Source organism: Dermacentor silvarum, chromosome 1 (genome assembly GCF_013339745.2).
Source record: "Dermacentor silvarum isolate Dsil-2018 chromosome 1, BIME_Dsil_1.4, whole genome shotgun sequence".
Classification (NCBI taxonomy): Eukaryota; Metazoa; Arthropoda; class Arachnida; order Ixodida; family Ixodidae; genus Dermacentor; species Dermacentor silvarum.
In genome coordinates, this window is record NC_051154.1 from 32,002,302 (window position 1) to 32,014,714 (window position 12,413).

Consider the following 12,413-nt stretch of genomic DNA (forward strand, 5'->3'; position numbering starts at 1 on the left):
AAACGGCGTTCTTTTTTTCGTTCAAAGGCATTGTAAGTTTTCGAGCAGCGTTTACAATTTTGCAAATTATGTGAACTAGTATTTTTTTCTTTATTTTCTTTTCTTTTTCTGGCAGTTGTTTCTGACTTGACTAGCGGTGGAGAAATGTCAATGAATGAAGGCAATTGCGGTGGAGGCATCGCCAAGTGCTTGCTTTATTCTTACTGCTTACCCTGACTCTCCCCGCTTTTTTTTTTTTTTTTTTTCTTTCGCAGAAGCCGGGGACATGATCAGTTGAACGAGGACCCTGCTCCAGCGGACCATGTGTCACTTCTGCTTCAGAGTCCTAACCTTCTTCAGCCTGCTCTACCTGACAGTGTCACAAAGTACGTTACCTGCACATTCCTGTGCTTTTTTTTTTTTCATTTTCAAATCATTAAACTTCTTCTTCTTACGTTATCGCTTCTCATGAACACAGCTCTGGGCTCGACAGGTCATAACTATGTTTCCCGGTTTTATTATGATTATATTTTTGATTTCCTGAAACTTCTGATCTTACACTAGGTGGAGGCAACGTACGGACAAAATCAGACACACACAATGTGCGTGCGTGCGTGCGTGTGTGTGTGTGTGTGTGTGTGTGTGTGTGTGTGTGTGTGTGTGTGTGTGTGTGTGTGTGTGTGTGTGTGCGTGTGTGCGTGTGCGTGTGTGCGTGTGCTGTGTGCTGTGTGCGTGTGTGTGTGGTGTGGTGTGTGGTGTGTGTGTGTGTGGTGTGTGTGTGTGTGTGTGTGTGTGTGTGTGTGTGTGTGTGTGTGTGTGTGTGTGCGTGTGTGCGCAACGTCATTTATTCACATTAAGACCATTTCCCCATTGAAAGCATTTATGCACCCACCTTCCACGATGTACTTGAATATGTATTGCGCTCTTTCTTTTTATATTTATATTTGTATATTTATATACAATGAGGCAGAAGCATGATTCAATCGATCATTCGTACGAAATTATATCTCAACTTTTGTCTGTTTGATCAACGCGTTGTCTAGGCGAACACGCTTGCGGTGTGCAACGAGCCCGAACATGGTTAGTACGCTCAATAGAATTCCGTCCATTTATTCAATTATTACCCCTCATCGATCTATAGTATTTTATATCGCGTGTCTAAGACGCGTGTAAGCCTACTGAAACATTCCGTGCGCGGTTGATATTAATGTGCACTTCACATGGAATGCTTGTCAATGTCGAATGATACTGGACTGCATGCCGAAACATTTCAGCTGCGAATTATAAACTTGAGGAGGTTCCTCTAAATTTGTTGCTTCGCAACCATCACTCGGACCTTTTTATAAGGGTAGATGCACAGGTTCTGTTTCCTTTCTATTTTTGGCAGGCCTTAGATAGTATAAGTGCTGAGATGATGTGAAAGAAGAAATAATGAAAGGAAGAAAGAAAGAGTTTAGAAACTGAAATTGCGTTCCTTACTAGAAATTGGTTAAAAGAAAAAAAAAAGGCTAAAATACGTTCACGAAAACATTGCCTCGGCCATGCTGTTGTCTCTGGTTGTGAAAAATTCAATTTCGCCGCCTATATTCTCAAGAAAGGGCACGACAGATTTTATCTGACAGCCGGTTTCCCAAAATATTGCCTGCTCTGGTTTCCGACATGTGTCAGTGAACGCAAAGCTCGTGGCTTTTTTTTTTTTTCTCTCCCTCTCGTTCTCTTTTCGCAATTTCGTGCCATCAGCACTTTTGGAGCTCCACGCGACGGCAACGCACCTCAAAGACGAAAAGAGATTAAAACGACTCTTTATCCTTTTTTTTTGCGTTTATATTTGGCAAGTCGAGGACCCGTCGAGAGAGCTGCTTCGCGCCGAACTTTTCTTGTTTAGAGTCTCGACCGCGAGCTGTTGTTTCAGAAGCCAGCCCGCGTACGTGGCGTAATAAAACCGCACCGCGTCTTCGGGCATGCGCGCGTCCAAGCCGGAATTCTAACGGCAGGGCCCCAAACAGGCAAGGAAATGGGAAGGAAGTGCAAGGCGGCCCCCGTGTGTGGCTCCGCTGACGAAGCTGCGTCGTCCGCTCAGCAGTGGCGGTGGCGCGCCGAGGCGAGACGCCAAAGGGCGCGCGCGGGGTAATCCCGGAAAAGGGCTTTGTGCTGCCGCCGCGGGGCCAAAATTAACCGGCCTCTCGACTCGCGCCGTCAAATGGTCGCGCCTCGGCTCCGTGGACTGACAACAGAGACTCTCATTCGAGCCGCGGCTGCCGGCGTAAATCCCGAAACGGTGTGCATAAAGGGGCCCGCGGCCACTTTTATGCGCGCTTCCTCGCCATTGACGAGCGCCGAATTGCCGCCGCCAGGCCGGACTGCTCTAGCCTCAGCTCTGATTCATGGTCGCCAAGACACGCGCCAGCAGAGACGCGGTCCCTGCAGCTCGCGGTGTCGCGCAGGCACGCAGCGAGCTGCCGTAACTCTTCCGGCGCTGTCATGTCGCGGCTGCGGCGGGGCCACGCTCCTCCTGTGGACCGCAGGCGGCCAGAGGATGATGTGGTCTCGAGGCGGCACCGGGGTCTACACCAAATCGACACAGCAATCTCTGATCAGAGGTGCTAAGCTCCCGCGTGGAACTGGCGCAGGGACGTCGCGAAGCCTATACACGGTAGCTCCCGCCAATGATTGTGCACGTGCAGTCATCCGAGAATAAGTGCTGGATTGTCGAAGAGATGCTTGGAGCGCGTTTCGTTACGTATATATAGCACGATGGCGCAGACATCTACGTGTTGAAGGGCGTTGCACTGTGTCGGACATGCAGAAAGCAACCGCTGAGTCGACAGCAGGTGTGATTCTAGCCGGGAAGGCTTTGTATACCCCTCGTCTTCCTAACACAACTTACGGCGTAAGAGATTCACAAAAATCTACTACGCCGTAATTTATCGGAACAGTAAATTTATCTCCTTTCTCTCCTGTCATTCGTTTGCTCGGCGCTAAACGAAGATATGCATGGTTGCCAGACGTATACCGTTTGCTATTGTGGCATCTGAATAATTTAGGGAATAAGTGGATGAACAAGGTTTCAGCTAATTTCTCGCTTTAAGGTCTCGCCAAGCACTGTTTGTTACCGGTCAGCAGGTAACAATGCAAAGCTGATGAAGATTCCTCACCGCTGGCCTATAGTCTTGAATGAACTCAAATCCTCTTGAACGTGTCAGTGGCGCACACAAAAAGAGGCTGTGACTGCCGCTTGTGAAACGCGTCGCGCGTCTCTGCTGCTCTCTCTTTGTTTGGTGTTAACGGCACAAGGTGTGAACTGCCACACTACGCCACCCTTTCTAGACTTCCCACATCGCTGTACAGGCTACAGTGCGCCGCTGAAGGAAATTCTGGCTCTCAATTTGTTCACCATAACCCGTCCCACAAAAAAAAAAAAAGAAAAAAAAAGAAAAGAAAAAAAAGAAAAGAAAAAGAAACAGTTTCGCTAGAAAAGTTCGTAAGGGAAAATTCTAGCTAATCCTGACGCTGGACACATCAGTAGCTAATGCCGCCGGCCAATGGCAAATAGCACTTAGTCTTAAAGTGCAGGACACTGGGAAACAGCACTTAGGCGCCGCGGAAGGAACTCTTGAGCTTCTACAGCGCTGCCGGTCGACCGCGCCGAAGCACTCTTATGGCCACGTGGTCCCTCTCGCCTGCGAGAGGCAGCTCACAAAACACTGTGGCTTCCTCAAGCACTTGGGCCTTGCCACCCGCTGCTCTACGTGACCTAACAGTGCCGGTGTGCCCGGTGCCCGGGGCCGGGTGACGAACTCTCTCGAGATCGAAGTCGCTTCACAAGCAAACTATGAATAACACTTACCTAGTCGCTCTATTATATTTAAATAGTCCCCTTCTTTACTATCTCCTCTCTGTTATCCTTTCTCCGTGACCTTTTACTCCTCCACGCTTAGTGCTGATCGCCGTTCAGGTGCCGGCCGACTGCGCTAGACACTTACAGTACGGTCAGCAGTAATTTACTTCCCTTCCTTTCATTCATTCATTCATTCATTCATTCATTCATTCATTCATTCATTCATTCATTCATTCATTCATTCATTCATCAGATAAACAACCAATTGCTACTACGCAAGAAAAGCTTTGTGGATTGGGGCCCCTGATGCACAATGACTCCTCGAACTCGGCGTCCGCCTGGCTGGTGGCCGAAAGGCTACGGCGGCTCTGTCGCACAATGGATACAGTGACAGATCACTTGCCGTTCAGGCGTCTAAACGGCGTGAAAGATTAAACACGGCGACCTTTGCTCGCAGTGGCAATCTGCCGTTATTTGTGAGCTTATTATTTTCACGGCAACATCAATGGAATATTGTTATGCGACCCGATCCCTCTTTTGCAATGACGAGACGACGCCCTCCACCCTCCTTGCTACCCTTTCTTATTTCTTTCTTTATTTCTTTCTTTCTTTCTTCTGCGTCTGTTGTGAAAAAACGCGACTGTATCGCTTCCTCACCGAATATCTTAGCATATTTAGCGACTCGTGGAACCGATAACATCGGGTCGCGCGAACGACGCCATTTCAGGAACTAGTTGATCATCCCAATTCGCACTTAGTATTTTTTCTCTCCGTCGTCTTGGCACCATGCACACCTTTCATTACTCGCTTCGCCAAAGGCCGTGCCATTTTCTTTTTCTTGTATATTCCTCGGCGTCATCGCAAATTCAGCGCTCCGCCCGAAAACCTCGCCGGCATAGATCGCGGCAGCGGGTCCCCAGACCGCAGGATGCAGCTCGGAATACATGCATTCGGAATAAACGCGCGGGCGCGCGCACTTCCTGCCTTGACGCGACACGCCCCGTGTTTGGCCCCGCGTCGCGAAGGAGAGGGGGGGGGGGGGGGGGGGGGCAGCAGATTTACATTACGCAACTCTGAGATGGACTCGACGAATTACAGCCGCGGCCCAGGCTGTCAAGCTGGCTTGGCGAGAAAGGTGCGCGCGCGCGCTGCTGATGTGTGGACTCAGCGAGGTGGAACAAGTGGTGATGGGCGCGGCGAGGCTTTGGACCGCTCGCTCGTGTCGGGAGAGAGAGCAGATATAGCAGCGGAGTTCGACCCTCGTGGAGCGAGAACTGGAGTCAGGCTGTTCATTTTTGCCCTTTTCGTTGGAAAGACAGGCCCGCAAGAAAGTTTTCTTATATTACCAGGTGCCGCTCACTCTGTGTCCCTAGAAGTGGCGGCTACTATAGTTACAAAATGAGACGCGAGACATGGAGTTGCTTGATTCGACAGAGTAGTGTCCTTTTAGGTGTAAACATGCCAAAGCAAATATGAAGCTGAACAGACGAATTTCTCTTTAGTATGTAGTATAATAAGACTTCCGCTCTAACTCGTCAAGGAGAATTTGCGTGTAATGAATGAAACGACATTTGCCAGGATACACACGGAGCCACTCGAAGCGGTAACAGCAACTGCGGTGGCTTCTCATTCACGCCGCACGCATTGCACACGATGCCCAGAATGCCAACTTCCCTGTCTAAATCAAATCTAGTATTGGCCTACTCCGGACGAATTGGACGAAGTTCCTCACCGTTATACACAGAATGCAAAAAACGTGGGGCCGAATTCACAACAACGTTCTTACGCTAAAACTGTTCGTAGAAATGGGTGTCAGCCAATCGTGGTGTTGGACATATCATTAGCGAAGGCTGCTGGCCAATGGCAAGTAGCACTTACGAACGAAAGGCTTTGTGAATTCGGCCCCTAAATAGCGGAAGGAGTCGCTTAGGTGCAGAGCAGTTGCCGGCCCAGGTTGTCATGTTAACCCCGCCTACATCAAACACCCTAAACAAGTAACCAACCAAGGACGAAATTGAAATAAATAAAGCTATGGGAAATTTTCGTATGAAGGCATATAGTGTGAGCGTCTATCTTACGATTATTAATTTTTTACGCGTGTCGTGCAAGAGGCATTACCAAACAACAAATAAAAGCAACCAGCGGTCAAAGCACATTGCGCTTGTCTAATGCAGCGAAGAAAAATGAGGATGGGGTGAGGTGGGGTGTGGGTTACTGTTACGGTAAGAGTAACCTAAAAACATGCATTTTCTTGCGTCTAAGTTTGCCACACACACAAAAAAAAAAGAAAAAAACTGAAAACTAAGCATTAGGTCTTCGGATAAAAACAATACGCCAATTTTTTTCAAAAGTCTTCATTACCCGCCTTTGAAGTCTAGTCCGTACTGCTGTCTTCCTTCCTACTTCCTTCCAAATGCAGAAACTGAAAGCGCGGTACCATGTGGTCTAAACCAGGGAATGTAGATGTCGGAAGTCCTTGCTCTATAGAGCTGAGGGACCTATTTGTTTAGTTGCTGCGCTACCTGGGTCTAAATTGACCATATTTTCAGTGTTTATTCTGCCTTTTATCTCTCGTGCAATCTATAACTCCCATTGAGCGCTGATTGATTGATTGATTGATTGATTGATTGATTGATTGATTGATTGATTGATTGATTGATTGATTATGCAGATCCACCGGTCTTCAAAAAGGACGATGAAAGGACACTGTACGAGGTGATGGCGGGCGACACGGTGCGGCTCCGGTGCGCCGTCTCAGGACAGCCGCGGCCCTACTTGGCCTGGTATCACGAAGAGAGCGAACTGACGACGGCGCCACGCGAGAACATCCGCGTGTCGCGTCACACGCTCACCATCCAGAACGCGCAGCCACGCGATGCCGGCCGCTACTTCTGCAAGGCGAACAACGGCCTCGGCGAAGCCTGGAAGAACTTCACTGTGCGAGTAGGTAAGTGCTGCTCGCTTTACACCGGTCATTCTACGAGGGACTTGAGGACGCGCTAAAGAAGAGCACGTAACATATGGTTTAATGACGGCACAGAGGCTAACTTACCGCCGAGGGAAGTGAAGACGAGTCCGGCAAGAAATGCGGAAGTGATGCAAACCATTCAGTCAGATGAAGAGCGGCGGTGAGAGACGGACTATAGTACGTGAATAGACACCGTGGCCCATAGCCGCATACGAAACGTCACGGCCTCCTGACATAATGGAGCGACCGGAGACTAGTTGGCGCGGATTCAGGAGAGGCATGGGCAGCGCGACGGGGACAAAAGAAATGGCAACAAGCTAGCGGACAGCGCATGTTGTGTCTGTTGTTCTTTCGTCTCCATTGCCTCGCGCTGCCCATTTCAATCACCAATTACTGTCCGAGCGCGTCACTCAAGTACAGGTTGATCATGGCCAAACTGGCATTCGGTTCTCAGCAATGGCAGCCCCAATAAAGCAGTACACTGCGACTGCCGGCTATGCGAAGAGCAAGACATCAAAATTCTCAACTCGTTACCGCGTTATACCATGATGCAGTTTCTCCGAATAAGTAAGCAGAACACGAGAACACCGCTTGAGAAAGCTGAAGAGAAAGCAATGGTTTATGCACTCCACCTCCATAAATAGAGTCGTTCTAGCCCTCGCGCTCCCCACATGGCCAGGCACGGCGCGCGTTGTGCGTGCCTCTGGGCCGCCATCACTGCGTCAGCGATGACGCGCCTTTGACGGCGCGCTTGCGCTGCCCCGTCGGGCTGCATTCGTGCACTGCTTCTTCATCGTGGCTCCTTCATCGGCGGTGCTATTTCGGGGGGGGGGGGGGGGGGGGGGGGGGGGCTGGCTCGCGCCGTGCGCGCTGCGGCAGCCGTTTCAAAACTCAATGTTGCACCGGGCTCGAACTACGCTAGGTTTATTTCCAGTAGCATAGGTTTCTCCTGTAAATAATGCTGGGCAACACGAAGGCCCGCTGGTGTATGCGGGCGATACGGCAATGTCTGGTTTGTGAATCCTGGCACACGGAGAACGGGACGCAGGCCGCTCACTGAACGCCAAATAGTTTTGTATTACTCATCGTAATAACAGGAAAGGTTTTATCAAACAAGACCATACGCTACGTCACCACTGATTCGCACCTTGTTTCCGACCGGTTTTACTTGTTGTTGTTTTTTCCCCCTCTTAGCGGGTAGTTTTTACCATCCAACGCACTGAAAATTCGATATTAGGCCAACTAATAAATTAGTTCAATATCGCTGATGTGCAAGCGCTACGTTCGCCTCTTCCTTCTTTCTTTTTTCTGTACACAGAATTTTTTTTTTTACATTTTTTTAAAGACAAGCCGTCGCCGCTATTCTATATTGTGTTATGAAATCTGAAATATGATATGGCCTTGCGAACATTGACTGCAGCGACTGCAGTGATTTAAAAAATGAATAAGAAGATATATATACAGGGCGTCCCAACCATCATGCACCAAGATTTCAAAATATGCAAATGCCGCGTAGCTGGACAGAACCACAGTAATGTTGTTTGCCGTCGCTTGGAGATACTCAGATTATTCTTTGCATTCCTCATAATTACATATTTAGTCTTAATTAATTGATCATCTTCTCAATTATTATAATTAGACAAAAGGTGTCAATGAGAAAATTGTACAGCAACATGAAAAACTTCCGATGCAGCTTTCTGTCGCTCAATACGCGTTACATAAAAGTGTTTTTCCGAGCGTGAAAGAAGCCCGGGAATAGACGCAATATTGCCGCGTGACTGGCCGCTCGAGGCACTTTGCGTGTGGTGACGCAACGCCATTGCCACTACGCCACCACGGCGGGTTTTGAGAACTTTTCACTACAGTAACGTGAGCAAGTGAAGCTCATCAGTGATAAGGACTTCATTCAGAGGTTCCCGCACTTTCTAAGTACAACTCTCTCAATTTATTTATTTATTTATTTATTTATTTATTTATTTATTTATTTATTTATTTATTTATTTATTTATTTATTTATTTATTTATTTATTTATTTATTTATTTATTTATTTTAACGTCTCAAAGCAACACTGACGCTATAAGGACATCGTAGTGAAGGGCTCCGGATCAATTTTCACCAGGGTCCTTTCACGCGCACATTAAAAGAGCAGTATGTGGGACGCAAAGGCCTATAGTCAATATTCAGGCTGGAAAGAGTCCGACGAAAACGAGCACGTGAACGTTTTTCATTCCAAGTCGGAAGGCCCCATTTGATTAAACGTTTCGCGATTAAAATTACAGTGAAATGTATCTGCAGGTAAGCGTCTTCCCAGCCCTAATTAAAACAGTTACTTTCCTTTCAGAAGTCCTTTCTGGAGACCAAGCAAAAGCCCCGGACAACATTCTTCACACGAGAAATGCAAGTGCAGTTACCGCACCGTCTGTCGATGAAACAACAGAAATCACGGAAAAGCTAGGTGGGTCATTTTTCTTCGGTATAAGTTCCGCTTCGCATATAGGCACCGCTGTTTTCTGCAGAGTGTATAATAATAATATAATATAACTTATATAACGTACGCCTTCCAGAAGCGCTTGGGTTTAAAGTGGACGGAAGCATCAACCGGTCAGCAGTCGAGATAAGCAAGAGACGTTTAGAGTATTGGTGGAAAAAAAGCAGGGAAGAGATTGATACGACCTGACCTCTTACAGTCATAGGTAGCGGTACAAGGCATATGTCGAAGGAAAAAAAATGATGAGATGTATACAAAAATGGTAGATAAGAAAACATGTGCAGCATGCCTGATTAAATCAAGCAGGCTAGGTGACTATTTGTCACCGCCCCGTTTCAAAGGCGATGCAAATAAACCATCATCATCATGTTCATGATCATCATCACGATCAACATCATCATCATCATCATGTTCCACAATACAGCATGCTTGGTAAACAAAAAAAGGAATACGCAAGAGAATCAATTAATTGATGAGTTTTTACGTCCCATGGCTGCGCAGTGAGGGACGCCGTGCATGGTAAAGGGCTCAGGATAATTTTGATCACCTGGGATTCTTTAAAGAGGATGTAAGTTTAGGTACATGAGCGTACGTTCTTTTTTTTTTTTTTTTTTTCGCTGTTTCCCCAACTAAAAGCGGCAGCCGCAGCCGAGAATTGAACCCGTGACCTCATGTACAGCGGCAGAACGCCATAGCAACTGAGACATTGCTAATGGTAACCAACGAAAACGCACATGCGCAGCTGAAGTGCTTCTGATGCTCTTTGACGGCATACTAAGAGAATACAGTATACTACACGTGGCGACAATCGCCGCTGCGCTAAATAAACGTTATTATTGTATTATAGTAAAACCGAAATTCGAGGTATGCAATATATTAGACCTGTATGCCGCATGTTTGAAGTCTGCCGCCTAAGCGGTGTAATATCCCTTACGTGGCATGTAATAAGTCTTAGAATCATTTGCGGCTATTCTTCACACACTTATCATTGCAAATATAGAATCTTTAAGCAATATTAACTCCCTGAAACTATCTGAATATGTGACACAATGTTCAAAATACAGTGAGTAGCTGCACTGCGAACTGTTTCAAAAGTCTCCCCTTTATTTCATCGTTCACATGTACGAGAATATAAAGTTTTCGAAAAACAACATTCGCAGCAGAAATAATTAAATGAACTGTGTTTTATTATTTAAACTTGTTCAGTCCCGAGTTTAGTCCTCCAAGTATATATACCTGGTTCAACAGAACGCGACATTTGTCCATAATTTTCCGCGAAACAGATAAGGATGCTAAGTAAAGGCGCGTCAGGGAGAACTCGCGAAATGACGCAACTTCTGTTCGTTTGCTTGTTTCTACTTCTTGACCGTGTTACCCTCTGCCCTTTTAGAGCCACCGACGTTCGTAAAGGTGAATCCCCAGTTGGTGGTACAGCCAGCGGGAAGCAACGTGGTGTTGCCATGTATCGTCAAAAGCAACCCTCCGGCGAACATCACGTGGCTCAAGAACGACCAGCCACCAACGCGACTGCTGGGAAAAAAGGTACACCGGAGCTTGCCAGCCTTTTTTGCCAGTTCGTTTCCTCGCGAAGCAGCGGAGTGAAACAGCCTGGGAAAAACGTATAGGGTTTACTTGCACAGTGTCGGGCGCACACAAGGCTTGCTCGAAAACAACAAGCTAACCAGTACGAGCAAGGCGAGGTAGTCTTCGTCCAACGATTTCTTTGACTGCCTTAACTCAATTGCTCGGTACGGAAACGCACATTCGTTGGTTCAGTGCTATATATAGGTTCGATAGGACACCCTTCCTTTTACGTCACGTTGACCCGTGTTTGAACCAAAGAGCAACGAAAAGATCAAACGCAATGCACGCCCGAACGAACACGGCGGGCCCATTTCCTAGCTCACAACTGCTGTGCGCATTAAAAGAAGACACAGTGGAAGCCACTATAGCTGCCATAGTGCTCAGCGTTGCCTAAAGGGCCCTTGTGACATGGCGTTATAAACGGCAAGCTCGGCGTTGGCGGTACTACATTACAGTTGTCTTGGTGCACTAATACTGCCCCTCATGTCGCGCGGAGCCCGCAAAATACTGCGCGCGTTGTCTGGCGGTTGTGCCGATCATATATCACAGCCGCCATTGTAGTCAGCATATACTCAGTAGTAGATTTTCGACTTCAGCATACGTGTCTGTTCCTCGTTAATCGGTAAAACACATCGCCGTAGTCGCAGCGCGAGTGACCTTCTGCTGGAACTGGGTATAGCTTTGCCAAGTAGCAAAGGATGCAACGACGTGCGCACCTGTGGGCTATGAGCTGCCAACGAAAACTCACACCTGCACGAAGGCCTGCAGCAGGCCTGTCGCCACCGAATGCATAAGCGCCAAGGAGTGAGCACGACAGTCAGCAGGGAGCGCACTGTGCTTTAAGTGTCTACATACACTGTAACTAACTTTATCATTTAAGGGAATCATGATGTCACCCAAAGCCTTGCATTCCGAGTTATCAAAAAGATAGGCTATCTTAGAATAATTTCTAGAAAATATGCAGTAATGACTGCGATAGGGGCATTTGACGCAATAATGTATGCATTGATTAATCCTACAGGTCAAGAAAGAGGACTCTGTGAAACACGAGAATTTCGGAAAGGGGTGTGGAAAAAGGGGTAGAGCCGAGTTCACGCAGCTGCGGGCCTAGCTTGGCGCGCGCATATCCATTCTGCCACGTCGCTCTCCAGGTCGAAGACCACAGCAGTCATATAGAGACCGGAACGGGAGCAAAGACCCACTCTGTTTACACTGCAAGCTCTCTCTCTCTCTCAGATTCTCAATAGCGGTTTCGAGCTTCTTGAATCCCGGATCAGAGCACGTGGCGAATCGCCGGCGGGAATCCTACATTACGTGTCGAATACGTGTCCATGGTTCGTTGCGGCTGCGTTACGTCATCATGTATTGGGGTGGTCTGCGTTCAACAACTGGAACGTAATGCCGCCACTTCTCCAGGATGTCTTCTGTGAGCGCGAAGAAACATCTAGTGGGAGCACTTGCACTCGTTTTGGGATATCTTTCTCTAGCGCGGGTCATTGGAGTCACTTACCATGCGTCGGGTTGCATGCCCACTTACGCTTTGAATCTGTCGGCA

The 12,413-nt window shown here is 47.7% G+C and overlaps 1 protein-coding gene across 3 annotated transcripts in view; it reads left to right on the forward strand.

The window, feature by feature from the left end:
* Positions 1-12,413, forward strand: part of LOC119459281 (fibroblast growth factor receptor 4) — a 95,688-nt gene that overhangs the window by 69,864 nt on the left and 13,411 nt on the right. For 2 of the 3 annotated variants that reach the window (XM_037721112.2, XM_049666186.1), the window contains 4 exons: positions 255-365; positions 6,489-6,764; positions 9,128-9,241; positions 10,665-10,816. In XM_037721112.2, the coding sequence (XP_037577040.1) occupies positions 302-365; positions 6,489-6,764; positions 9,128-9,241; positions 10,665-10,816 (606 nt within the window). In that variant the 5' untranslated portion in view covers positions 255-301. The remainder of the gene's footprint in view (positions 1-254; positions 366-6,488; positions 6,765-9,127; positions 9,242-10,664; positions 10,817-12,413) is intronic. The other variant, XM_049666187.1, reaches the window with a different exon arrangement.